Below are 14,161 nucleotides of genomic sequence, written 5' to 3' on the forward strand. Positions count from 1 at the left end.
CAGACATATCTGCCCCTTCCTCACACTCCAGGACCCTCCCACACTCCAGGACCCTCCCACACTCCAGGACCCTCCACACTCCAGGACCCTCCCACACTCCAGGACCCTCCACACTCCAGGACCCCCTCACGCAAATATTTTCCATCAGCTCCTGTTCTTCTGCTCTGCCAGCTGATGCTCAAGTTCTGTAGTTGCCATTGTAAGTTCTGCAATTTAAAGCTGTTGCACCAAGCTCAAATTTAGTGCTTCATTGGCAGTTCTAGCTATGCCAGATAATTGCAATGAAATTACCTAGACTTCAGTCTCTAAGGCAGCCACTCAGTATGCAGAACACATTTCTTAGATTGTCAATGCCCTAATCAGTTTCAGTGTTTGCCTCCATTACATTTGACAGCTTCCCTCCCTTAAGGGCCTTCCCTTTGCCTCACACCATGTCAGTGTTGCTTTCAACCTCAGAATCACTCAGTCAGAGATTAGACTCATGGCTCATTTTGGGAATTTTGTTGAATTCCACATTGTTCTTGATTCCATTCCTCTCAGATTCAAGATACTTTTGTGGCAAAATTTGCACTGTAATCATCCAGTTTTGTGGGGGAAAACCTACCTTGGAAGCTGTTTTCATCGCGCAATTTCATTGTTCAATTTAAGTAGACCTCCAGGGTAATCTTTCTAGGATGTTGTCACAAATTGTCACCCGTACGATGCTCCCAAATTTGAGCCGGTTACCACTTACCATTTTCCTTCTGGAAACAAAAAAAGCCCCACCTGGAGTATAAAATGTCCCAGCCAATGTTAGTGGAATGGGGTAATAAAACACCCCATGGTTTTTTCATACAAAAATGGTCAGGAACAGGTCAACAAAAAGCACTAGAGTCAAATTTCCTCTCCCAAGCAAGCAAGCTTGCAGTCACATGACAAAGCAGTAAACAAACTTGGAATCACAACGTCCCATTGTTGCAGAAGGAAAGAAACATGGCTTTTACAAGCAAAGTAAGTTTTATTTTAGAAATGATGGGAATTATAAATACCCTCCAACCCCATTTTCCGGGAGAAGCTGGGATGGGAAGTAACTAACCTGCATCCATCCAAACTTGATTTCTCACATCCCTCCTGGGTTGGATGGGTGTACTTTGAAATGCCTAGGAGATTCCCTTTGAGGGGTGACATCTACCTTGGCAAGCAGCCTGGAGGGACACAGGAAACCCAGCTTGGTTACAATGTTGTTACTAAGCTGGTAGAACCAAGGTACAACAGTGGTAGGAATGTGGTTGGGGACAACATCTTCACCAGCACTAAGTAGGCTCAACATTTGCTTCAGAAAGATCTTACTCTTCTAGAACAAATGGATGCTGTCTTTTGCCTATTGCTTTGGAATAGGGGAAGGCTAAGAAAACCAGCAGATGGTTCAACAGATGTGGGGAGTTCTGTTGTGGGGTCCACAGCATGTTGGAAATTGTGTGTGTGGGGGGGGGTCAATAGGTTGGCACAAACTATATAATGTTGTTTGGGGACATTTCTCTAACTAGACAGTTTTCTTGCAGGTGTCTTAATGGGGTTGAAAAACACCCCACAAACCCATGAACATTAGTTTTCAGTTGTTGTAAAAAAAATTCTAGAAAGTTTACAATATTTTCATAACATTTTCACTTTAAAGATAGTTGTTGTTTGTGATTGAAAATAAAAAATCATAGCTTATTAAAGGAACAGAAATTGTAATGTTTATTCAATATGCAGGGGGAGGCGCAAACATTTACTGCACTGAAAAATTCTCCCTCTAGTGCTTTCAGGGTCTAGATATTTGGGTAGTGTCAAGCAAACTTCATCTAACACCACAGGCAAACATTTTATCTGGGGGCAAGTTGTCAACCCACCATACATTGGAAATTTCACTGGGGTAGAAAAACACCCTGAAAAACCATTAGTGTGATTTCCCCCCCTCGATATTGCATGAAGGTATCTGTCACCTGCATTGCTGCCTATTCCAGGATAAGGAGAGCTGCACAGTTATGCCTCCATATTGCTTGCTGGTAAGCCATTCCCAAAAGCTTTTGGAGGGAGGAAGTCTTACCTTTCAGTACAAACTGGTGATGTTTTCTTTCTTTCTTTCTTTCTTTCTTTCTTTCTTTCTTTCTTTCTTCTTTCTTTCTTTCTTTCTTTCTTTCTTTCTTTCTTTCTTTCTTTCTCTCTTTCTCTCTTTCTCTCTTTCTTTCCCTAAAAATAAAAATCCTGGCTGTTACTTCAAGTTCAGCTGCTCGAGCATCCTAGCCACATTCCTGGGACAGGAATGATGTAGCATCATGGTGTAGTTGTTCCCAGTGGCAATCTTGGAAAAGATGGCTACCCTCTCCTCCTGCAAGAATGCTCCTGGTCCATGAACATGGCTGGGCTGCATCAATACATTTTTTGGTTGGAAAAAAATCCTTCCTACACCTCATATTTATAGGTAAGAACACTTCCCTGAAAATTCTTAGAATTTGCTCTCCCCCAAAGGCACTGAATTATCTAAACACACATGATTTCACTGGGGATGGGTGGTTTCCCAAAATTGTATGTGTGGGGAGGGGGATTTTTTATATATATATAACAGGCTATGAATAATAAAAATGATTAGTATCAAATAATAAGTGTTAATGACATTAATTTTCTCTGCCATATACCTGTATAGCATATACCAGCCTGCTAAGATTAAGAATGCAAATATGCTAAGGCAATTGATGGAGCAGTATGTGGTGTGCAATATGGTTTGTGGTAGAGGGCAGCAGTCCATCCAGTAGAGGGAAGCAGTACATTTCTTCATCTTTAATTCATTACTGCACTTTTCGCATCAACAGACCTGATGCTTTTGTTTTAGATACTATCACTCTTATTTACGGAAAAGTTTTCTAGACTCACAGTCTAGAACTTCAGGAAATAAGAAGGCTCTAGGGCACAATGTAGGCTATCACACCCAAAGTTTAGAAACACAAAGGAGAAAGCTTTCCCTTTTTAAAAAATTGGCTCTGGTTAGCTTGCAAGAATAATCAGCAGAGAAGGTACAAGGTCCTAAGATAGAGGCGTTTTGTGACTTAATAACATTTCCAACATATATATCTACAAATGGATAAATCCCAGCAACAACTTTTAAAGTGGTTTAAAGAGCTGATCTTGAAATGTAAACCAGGTGGCCTTGTTATATAGCTGATGTAATGGTTCACATATTTATATGCATTAGTTGATTTGGCATTATTTTGTTAGTCAATGCTTGATGACGCATAAATTTATGAACTCAGTTCACAGCGGTGTTTGATATGATGTTAAAGGTTTGTTGTGTTAAATCTGGTGTCTCATTCACGCATGGTAGTAATTAGTTGTGGAACAGCCTCCCCGAAGAGGTACGCCTGGCGCCTACACTTCCATCTTTTCGGCGCCAGGTAAAGACCTTTTTATGCTCCCAGGCATTTTAATCTTCTTAACTTTTTTAATCTTTTAATCTGTATTTTAATTTTTGTAGTATTTATTTTGTTTTTGCTGTGCTTTTCGTTGTTTGTTTGTATATGTTTTGTATTTTTATTATGATATATTGTATTTTATTTTGTTTGTTCACCGCCCTGAGAGCTATTTCACTAAGGGCGGTATATAAATTGAAATAATAAATAAATTAATAAATAAATAAATAGTTGATGCTGGAGTCATTAAGAAATGAATATCCGTGTATGAACCCATAAACATGGCACAATTAACTCCCCATAGAGAACAAAATGGAAATGGACTGCCTTCAAGTCGATTCCGACGTATGGTGACCCTACGAATAGGTTTTACATGGTAAGCGGTATTCAAAGAGGGTTTACTATTGCCTTCCTCTGAGTCTGAGAGGCAGTGACTGGCCCAAGGTCACCCAGTGAGCTTCGTGGCTGTGTGGGGATTCGAACCCTGGTCTCCCAGGTCATAGTCCAACACTGTAATCACTATGCACACTGACTCTCATAGAGAACAAACCCACCCTTAAATGCCTCTAATTCATGATCCAGTGCACACAAAAAAACCCACCAACTCATTTTATGTAGCCTGCACCACCAGCCCCTGGGGAGAGCATACTGCTGAGCCTCCCCTCCCCTACTCCAGCTCAAAGTCCCAAAAAAGTGCTTTACAGGTACCACTCCACCAAATCACTGATGCATCTGCCAGCAAGGTATGTGAGGAGGCGGAGCTGAGGGGAAAGTAGCAGCAGAAACAGCAATGCGTGCATGCCGATGCATGCTGCTGCATATAGCAAATTAGTTGAGCTTGCATAAGCTGCCACCACCCATGCTGCCTTCTCCACTTGGTGGCATTGGCAGGCCAGGCAGCTAGGAGGCAGCAAGCACAGCCCACAGAGCATGGTGTGTACTGGAAGAGGCTGAATTGATGATTCAGATTTGGTTTTTCAGTCTTTCATACTGCAAAGAGAAGCTACCTTCACAGTACCAGGGCTTTTTTTTTTGATGGTATGCCCGGGTATAGAGTACCAGCACCTTTTTCAGGGAAGTGGGGGTTCACTCAATATGGTGTCTGTGTATGCATGCACACAAAAGATAAATGGAAGGATGTATGTGTGCGTGTGAGAGAAAAAGAGTGAGGAAAATATTTCTGTATGTGTGATCTGTGTGTTCACTTGACTGTCCTGATTGTTGAGAGTGGAGGAGGAAGGATCAGTGGAGATTGCCCCATTTGCTCCACTGTTTATTTGGTGTGGTAGATGTAAAGCACTCTTCTTGGGCTTTGAGCTGGGGGAGAGGAGGAGAGGATCGGCAGTACACTCCCCACATGGAGCTGGTGGTGGGCGCTTGTTACTGTCAGGCAGGAGTGGTAGGTTTTTTAGTTCAATATGGTGTCTATATTTGTGAGCACAAGAGTGAGAGATGGAGAGATTTATGCATTGTCTGTGTGTGTTTCTGTGAGATAGAGACAGGAAGAGGTATATCTTTATGTGTGTTCTTGACCTGATTGTTGAGGAGGAGAAAAAAGCAGGCCACATGCAGCTGGTGGTGGGTACTTGCTTCACCCTGTGGAGGGGCTTGCCTGTCAGCAAGGGGAGGAAGGACTGGTGGAGATTGCCCCTGTGTTTGAATGTTAGTTGGCTGCCAGTTGCATGTGGTGGGCACTTGCTTTCCAGTGATGGTTTTGGGGGGGGGGAGATTCACTCAATATAGCGTCTTCATGTATATGCATGTAAGAGACAGAAATTGAATGTTGTGTGTGTGTGTGTGTGTGTGTGTGTGTGTGTGTGTGAGAGAGAGAGAGAGAGAGAGAGAGAGAGAGAGAGATTCATGTGAGTCTGTGATCTATATGTGTATGTGTATGGTGAGTAAATGCATGTGTTCAGTGTACATGTGTGTATTTTTCCTAGAACTGGGGACTGCCCCTTGTTGCTTGCTAGACAGTAGCATCATTATGTGTGTGGGGGGGATCAGTAGTGTGACTTCCACAGTCAGGATCAGCAGGACATAGCTGACTTCTCACTAGGGATGGTATCTGTTGGCCGGTGCTGCTTTAAAAACAGTCTACCAATCTGACAGACTGGTGTTGACTCATGCTCACTCTTTGTCCGCTCTCTGCTTGTTTTGCTGATTTGATTTTTCTAACTCCCCCCCCCCGAAATATTGATATTAAGATTGATTAAAGGACATTGATAAAAGGAAAGGAATGCGGTTTCCCCACCCCCACTTGCCATCCCTTACTTTTGCCTCCTCCTCCGCTATCTGTGACTGAGGCTGGTCCAGCTGTTTTTCTTTTGTGAAGGAAAGGAAGAAAAAAGCTTTCAGTGCCTCCAACCTTTAATGTGGGTGAGACTCTGCAGGGGCTTTCATTTAATGGGCTGACACCACAGAGATTAGAAGCCATGCCGAGTAAAGAGTCTCGCCCACATTAAGGACTCTCTAGGCTCCATTAGTCTTAGCTTGCTTCCTTCTTCTGCCCTGCTTGGAGCTTCTCCTCGGCAAGCGCTACAGAAAATTAGAAGGAAATGGACTGCCTTCAAGTAGATCCCGACTTATGGCGACCCTATGAATAGGGTTTTCATGGTAAGCAGTATTCAGAGAGGGTTTACCATTGCCTCCCTCTGAGGCTAGTCCTCCCCAGCTGGCTAGGGCCTCTCAGATTGCCACAGCTGCACAAGCCAACTCCTTCCTTGTCTGCAACTGCCAGCTGAGGGGCACCTGGGTTCCTTGGGACTATGCAGCTTGCCCACGGCTGCACAGGTGGCAGGGCATGTAACCCCTGGGCCACTCACTGTGGGGGAGATCTTTAGCTGGCCCTTGACACCCAGGAGACACGAGCAGGGATTTGAACTCACAGACTCTGGACTCCCAGCCAGGCTCTCCTCCCCACTGTGCTATACATCCATGTGTTAAGGACTCTCTGGGCTCTATTAGGTTTGGCTTGCTTCCTCCCCCTCTTGGAGCTTGCTGGATTATCTGGGGATAGAGAGATAGAGAAACTGTATGCTGTGCTGAGATTGTGAGTGAAACAGATATATTCACCGGGGGGGGGGAATCCAGTGTCAGGGGAAAGCCGCTGAAATTTGGAGCAAACCAGATCAGTCCACAAAGATTATGCATATATGGACCATTGAAAAATCCTCTGTTAAATCCTAATTCAGCAGAAGTCTCACCCATCCTTACTTCCCATGGAAAGCATGAGTCTGTTTGGGAGAGGAGGGAAGCATCTAATTTTGTGTTAAGCCATGTCCCGTAACCGCCATTTTGTGCCATGCCATGCAGCTCCTCCCAGTGCCCATTACACTGTATCACTGTAATTTTGGTTTGTTTGCATTTAAACAATATTTATTTATTGATGGCATTTATATATTTATATATACTGCTTCATTACCATTTCTAAGCAGTTTAAAACACTAAATTAATAAATTGCATTTAAAAATGTTAAACATTTTGATTTTAATTATGTCTTTTATATTTTTCTTATTAAAGTTCATCATAAATTTAATAGACAAGGGGGAGGAGTGCAGGAAGAGGTGAGGGGTAGGAGAGGCATTTTACTATTTATCAAGATATGAGTACCATATTAAAAAAAACACTGCATGGTACTATGTATTTCCTCCTTCTGAAGGCTCTCCTCCTGTTCCCATCAATCTGGGCACACCTTCAGAATTACGAAGTTGGTATATCCCACCAATGGGCTGATTGGGGGAAAAGGATTGCCTGTAAAAATGTAATGGTGATTTGGCATTCTTGCTCAGCTAAATAGCTTGTGCAAGGGTGGGGAAAATAATTTTATATTTCTTCAGATAATTTCTGCACTGCTTCTTTTCAAGGGCTAGAAGGAGGACAAACTGAAGTAGACAATCCTTCATGCCCCCATCTACAAACACATGGATACAGGCATACCTCGCTTTAATGTATGCAATGGGACCGGAGCGTGTATGTAAAGTGAAAATGTACTTAAAGTGAAGCAATTATCTATGCATGTACTGTACTGCAGTCGCCACTAGATGGCAGTGGCGTCATGCCATTAAGTGTCCATAATTGCGAAGCACACGTACGTTAAGCGGGGTATGTATGAAGCATGTACGTTATAGCGAGGCGACATTAAGTGAAGCGACGTTAAGCGGGGTATGCCTGTACTGTAGTAAGTCATAATATCTCAGCCACCTCTCCTATTTCAGATGGAACCCAGTTCCATCTGAATCAAGAGAGGCAGCTGAAGTGCTAGACTGGTACTTGGAAACAGTGATGGGCTGGATATGGGTCACAGACTAAAGGTTTTCAAGTCCAGAAGGTGGGGTGACGGCCTGTTCTAGATCAGTTGTACACCCCTGGAAGGGGCAAGTTAGTAGCTTGAGGGTACTTCTGGATCCAACATTGTAACTTGAGGCTCAGATTAACTCAGTGGCTAGGAGTGCCTGTTTCCAGCTCTGGTTGGTTCAGTAACTATGGCCCCTTTGGGGACAGAGATAACTTGGTCATGGTACCCCATGCTCTGGTCCAAAATGTAGCAGCCAGATTACTGACGGGTTGCCTTGTTTTAGAACAGCTGCACTCATTGCCAGTTCATTTCCGGTCCCAGTTCAAGGTGTTCACATTAGTGTTTAAAACCCTAAATGTCTTAGGCTCCAAATATCTGAGGGCTCGTCTTCCCTCTCCGGTGTTAAGATTAGCAAAAGGGGCCTTCTTGGTAGTTCCCCTGCACTTAGAGATTTGAGGGGTGGTGTCCCAGGAGAGGGTATTTTCTGTGGTGGCTCCTAGGTTGTGGAATTCCTTTCCCACAGAGGTGCATCTGGCACTTTCATTATATAGTTTCTGCCATATGTTGAAGATACACCCTGTTACCTTGACACCTGAGGTATGTGTTTTGAGGACCCACCCTATTCCAGTGACTGTAATTTGTTTTAACTGTTTTTAATATTGAATTTAAATTGTAATCTGCCCTCGGACTTGCTGGTGAAGGGCGGGTAATTAACTAATTAATTAAGTAGAAGTAGTAGTAGTAGTAGTAGTAGAAGCAGTAGTAGTAGTAGTAGTAGTAGTAGTAGAAGCAGTAGTAGTAGTAGTAGTAGTAGTAGTAGTAGTAGTAGTAGTTGGCTGGCAAAGGCTGCCTATGGAAGGGACTGTACAAGTCCTCAGGAAGATTTAAAGCATTTCAGATATCTGTCTTCTTGTTTTTACCCCCAACCCGGGCCCCTTCTTAAATGTTCTGAAAATAGAAATGTGTTCAGTTTTTATTTCATGATCTAGTGTGATGTAGTGGTTAAAATGTTGTGCTGGGTCCTGGGAGACTCGCATTCAAATTCTTATTCAGGCAAGAAGCTTGCTGGATAACCTTTGGTCAGTCACCATCTCTTAGTTTAACCCTACCTCACAAGGTTGCTGTGAAGATAAAATGAGGAGGGAGGGAACCGCGTTATGCCAGCTTGAGCTTTTTGTAATGTGCTCTCCAATATTTCACAGATTAAAATATAAACAAACTTGTAATATACCTGATTCCTTGCTAAGGATCAAATAAGAAATGTTTGGCATGTACTAGCACAGATGTAGTAGTTTACAGCATGCAGTGTTGTGCAGTTTTTCTGGGTGTGGAATAAACTGATTTTCTGATTTGCTGTTGTACTTCAGTTGTGAAGTCTTACAGCGTTTTAGTATAATATTCTGGAAGCTCTGGTTTTATCTTCAAATTTTCCAAAATCTGTCTGGATTCAGGAGATTCTTATAGTTCTCAAAATTTGTTCAACCTAGTAGACCTCAGCATACATGCACTAAGGGGGCACATGCACCTGTATGGTGTGATGATATCATTGCACTTAATATGCACATTTTAGTGCTAAACACTTTTTTAGGAAGTTAAAAACACAATGATGTACAAAATGACATACTACATACATGCTTGTCAAATAGAAAACTGGGTTCAGCTCAAGAATCTTTAGTTTTCTAACATTATGCATTACAATAGCTACAATCACCAGCAGATTTTTAAGCTCAATGTCCTTTGTACCAGTAGTGTGCAAAAATGCAGTATGAGATCCACAATGAATAACAAAACAAATTTATACTTTAAAAAGCATGATTATATACTTAAATATGTTTATCTATACCTATGAAGGCCCTGGGAAAAATAAATAAATTCTACTCATATGTCCTTTTTATGTAAGTTACTTTGTATTTTACTTTTGTTTGCTGCTGTATGTGCTCCTAGTGAATTTTTTGTTGTTATGTGCCTCCAAGTCGACCACGACTTATGGCGACCCTATGAATCAGCAACCTCCAAGAGCATCTGTCATGAGCCACCCTGTTCAGATCTTGTAAGCTCAGGTCTGTGGCTTCCTTGATGGAATCAATCCATCTCTTGTTTGGCCTTCCTCTTTTTCTACTCCCTTCTGTTTTTCCCAGCATTATTGTCTTTTCTAGTGAATCATGTCTTCTCATGATGTGTCCAAAGTAGGATAACCTCAGTTTCATCATTTTAGCTTCTAGTGATAGTTCTGGTTTAATTTGTTCTAGCACCCAATTATTTGTCTTTTTCGCAGTCACATGGACAAATTATTTTATGTGTATATTTCATACATTATGGTTGACACTCCTTTCTGATTGCCATGCAGACCCACATATGGAAGTGTGCTTTTATAGGCCACAGGTAAATATTCTAGAATGCTTGAGATGAAGGAAACACTTTGTTGGAAGTCAAGTTGTCTATCTGTTAGCTAAAGCATACTTCTATCATACGACATGGATTAAAGTAATTAATTTGTCGTGTTACTGGCATGCAGTTCCCTCACAAATGGCATTATAGGCCAGAATCATATATATCTCCTTTTTGTTTCCAATCTTCATTAGAAGAGCACAGGAAAGCATTTTTGCAGTGAGGATTTCATTTCTACCTATCATATATCTTCTTTAAGTCCTGTGAACTTATTCAACATGTATTTTAAATGTGTGTACAGAATACATAGAAAGGAGGAGAGCTACAAAAAGTTTGATTGCAAAGTATTTCTCACATTCTGTATTAAAGCACAGTAATGTTTGCAGAGAACCAAACAGGTGTGCCCCAAAATAGGGATGGGATAGAAACCTATCTTCCTTTTTACTGGAATGTGATCAAAAGAATCTGATGAATGAGAGCTGAGTTTCAGTTGCCATATGGTGTTGGTGAAAACAACATCCCCATGTGACATCTCCCAATTAGCTCTGTAGCATCTAGAAGAATTTACCACATGTTGCATCATCAAGTTGGGCATTATCTCACCCTGCATCGTTATAGTGATGGTGGCGGTAGACATTGAAAAACTCTCCATAAGATGGCATAGGGACAGGTAGACCTTGCTACCGTGATGGGATGCTATCTTGCTGGGATACCCATAGCAGGTATAATATAGATCTGAATTCAGATCTAAGGCACCGATGTTATGTAAGTTTGTTAGAAGTAAATAGAGGTCTTTTGGGTAAGATATGCTTGGTGTGCCTCTCTCCCTCAATGGGCCCATCTCCTCCAGACCACCCTCTTTGCCACCTGCTTGCTCATCAGTTAAACAGCAAATAAATGACCATGCAGCTGCTGTTGTTCCTCCTTCTCCTCACTACCCACCTCTTCCCCCGAGTGGCAGTGTGGATTGGATCCAACTTGGCTCCTGTCACCACTGCTGCTAGAGGAGAAGCATAGGCAAGTAAACTGGCTGCTTCCTCTCCTCATCCTGTCACTGTTCACTTTTTTCCCTTTGAACCATAAGGAGAAGGCAGGTGCGTAAGCAAGCAAGGAACAATGGTGAGAAGGAGCAACAGAGGCCAGGGGACTCTCAGTGGTGGGCCCCTTCGCAGAGCAGGGGTCTTGATAGCTGCCTAACCATGAGGACTGTGTCAAAAGTTCATGCATTATTTGTCTGTTCTACAAAGTTGTTTTTCACATCTGTACTTATTTTGCTTCTAACTATGCATTGTTGGATTCCATTTGTGTGATCCAGTTTGATCCACTTGCCTAATAGTTTTTGTTTCCGTTTTAGGCCTCAAGCCATGGTCCAATGTCATGGAGATCCTGGAGGAAAAGGATGGAGTTGACACAGAACTTCTAGTTTATGCCATGACTTTAGTGAACAAGGTTTGTCTTTACTGGGGATGTATATATTCAGAAGTATAGCACAAAATTCCCTATGGCAGCTGACAATAACATCTGAAAACAGTTTTATAAAGCTCCTTTTAACATTCCGATTTAAAAGCCATTTATGCAACAGAAGTCCTCAGTGCCTCCACAGAGCAGTGTAATAGACCCATATTCCATGGTCCATGTACCCCTGCACTCTTCATCATCACTAAATGTAATCCAGGGGCCACCAGCTTTTTTTTGGCCCCAAGGACACACTCGGATTTTTGAGCGAGTGTTGTGGACACCACCCCATCTGGTCACTTCTTCCCCAGATGAACACACTCCCTCAGAAACAGCAAGGGCACACTTTGCTTTTCCAAGCAATCTGGGATGTCAGATTCAGTAGAATTAATCTGAACCTTGAAAAGCACATACAGCTAATAGACGAAGTGAGGAAGAACATCACTCTTAGGTTCTGTGCACTTCTCCAGGGACAAAGGGGTAACTATCCTCACAACTTCATGACGGGCAGTGAATGAGGGGAGCTCAGAGGCTTTGTAGCACCAGTGGAGAACCTCATTGGCACCATTGCATCCATAGATGCCATATTGGCGACTCAGTCAAAATGCAAGTACAATCAATTTCTAAGAGCAATAACAAAATATAACCAGCACAAAGCAAAACACCATCCTAGTAGCAGCAAGTGTAAAACATACTGTTAACATTAAAGCTCCAATGGCAAATGCAGAAGAAGAGGAATTGGAGAGATTTTATGCAGAAGTAAAGGAAGAAATTGATCACACAGCAAAACAAGATGTACTGATAATTATGGGGGACTGGAATGCAAAAGTAGGGAAAAGAGAAGAACTAGGAATTGTGGAGAAACAGGGCTTAGTAGATAGAAATGAAGCAGGAAACAAACTTAATTGAATTCTGTGAAGCCAATAATTTATTTCTTGCAAACACATTTTTTGAGCAACCAAAAAGACGACTGTACACGTCGGCATCACCAAATGGTCAATATAGGAATCAAATTGATTATATAATTGGTAGCAGAAGATGGTGAAGTTCCATACTTTCTGCAAAAACAAGACCAGGAGCAGACTGCGGTACAGGTCATGAACTGATCGTATCGAAAATCAGAGTAAAGCTAAAGAAGAACAACAAAGCACTCATAATGCCAAAATACAATTTAAATAACATCCCAGAAGAATATAAAGATCAAATAAGGAACAGATTTGAGGCTTTAAAAGTACTTGACAGAGAACCAGAAGAACTATGGAATGAAGTCAGGGACATCATCAGGGAAGAATGCAAAAAGATAATACCTCTAGTTAAAAAGAGAGAAAGACCTCAATGGATGACTGAAGAAACTCTTAAAATGGTTAAAGAGAGAAGGAAAGCAAAAGCAAAAGGAGATAGAAACACGATCAGAACCCTAAATGTAACAATACAGCTACTAGTACGTAGGGACAAAGAACTATTACAATAGTTACAGTATAGAAATAGAAGAGGACAACGAAAAGGGAAGAACAAGAGCCCTACTCCAAAGGATTAGAGAAATGAAAGGGAAATTTAAACCAAGAGTAGGGATGTTGAATAATCAACAAGGGAACACACTGACTGACCGAGATGGAATAAAAGGAAGATGGAAGCAATACACTGAAGAACTCTATAAAAGAGATGACAGGATGACAGATTCATTCACAGAGGAACCATATGATGAAGAACCAGAAATTTTAGAATGTGAGGTGAAAGCTGCTCTTAAAATGCTTGGAAGAAACAACTCACCAAGAGCAGATGGCATACCAATGGAGTTGCTACAAGCTACTGAGACTGAATCTGTCCAAATGGAAAACTAAACAATGGCCCACAGACTGGAAGCAATCCATATACATCCCAATTCCAAAGAAAGGGGATCCCAGGGAATGCAGTAATTATTGAACTATTGCCTTAATATCCCATGCAAGTAAAGTAATGCTCAAGATTCTACAACAAAGGTTCTTACCATATATGGAGCGAGTGGTGCCAGATGTCCAAGCTGGATTTAGAAAGGGAAGAGGTACCAGAGATCATATTGCAAACATACGTTGGATAATGGAACGGACCAAGGAATTTCAGAAGGAAATCACCCTGTGCTTTACAGATTACAGCAAAGCCTTTGACTGTGTAGATCATGTAAAACTATGGAATGCTTTAAAAGCAGTGGGGGTGCCACAGCATCTGATTGTCCTGATGCACAACCTATACTGTAAGAACAGAATATGGAGAAATCGATTGGTTCCCCATTGGAAAGGTGTGAGACGGGTGTATTTTATCACCCTATTTATTTAATCTATATGCAGAACATTGTTGGAGAATTCTCCTTGGGATCTCTTGCTGGGGATCCTTGAATAAAGTGGAAGACGCAGGCTTGGAGCAAAAAGGTAGGCCTTTATTCTTACAAGCATATGCAGGGTCAGCCTTCCAGAAACATCCAGGAGAGACTGCACTGAGGCACTGCGTGCAAGCTCTTTTATAGAGTACAGTTACAGCATGTGACAATGATTTCACCAATCTCATGGGTTCCTGCCCACCCAACATCACAGTTCCTCCTCTCTACAATCGTTTCAAACCAATC

General features: G+C 41.9%; 1 protein-coding gene across 18 annotated transcripts in view; it reads left to right on the forward strand.

The window, feature by feature from the left end:
- The window catches only part of FHOD3 (formin homology 2 domain containing 3), a 573,780-nt gene that overhangs the window by 358,301 nt on the left and 201,318 nt on the right, over nt 1-14,161 (forward strand). For all 18 annotated transcript variants that reach the window (XM_061588106.1, XM_061588108.1, XM_061588113.1 and 15 more), the window contains exon 8: nt 11,462-11,556. In XM_061588106.1, the coding sequence (XP_061444090.1) occupies nt 11,462-11,556 (95 nt within the window). The remainder of the gene's footprint in view (nt 1-11,461; nt 11,557-14,161) is intronic.

Source organism: Rhineura floridana, chromosome 11, assembly GCF_030035675.1.
Source record: "Rhineura floridana isolate rRhiFlo1 chromosome 11, rRhiFlo1.hap2, whole genome shotgun sequence".
Classification (NCBI taxonomy): domain Eukaryota; kingdom Metazoa; phylum Chordata; class Lepidosauria; order Squamata; family Rhineuridae; genus Rhineura; species Rhineura floridana.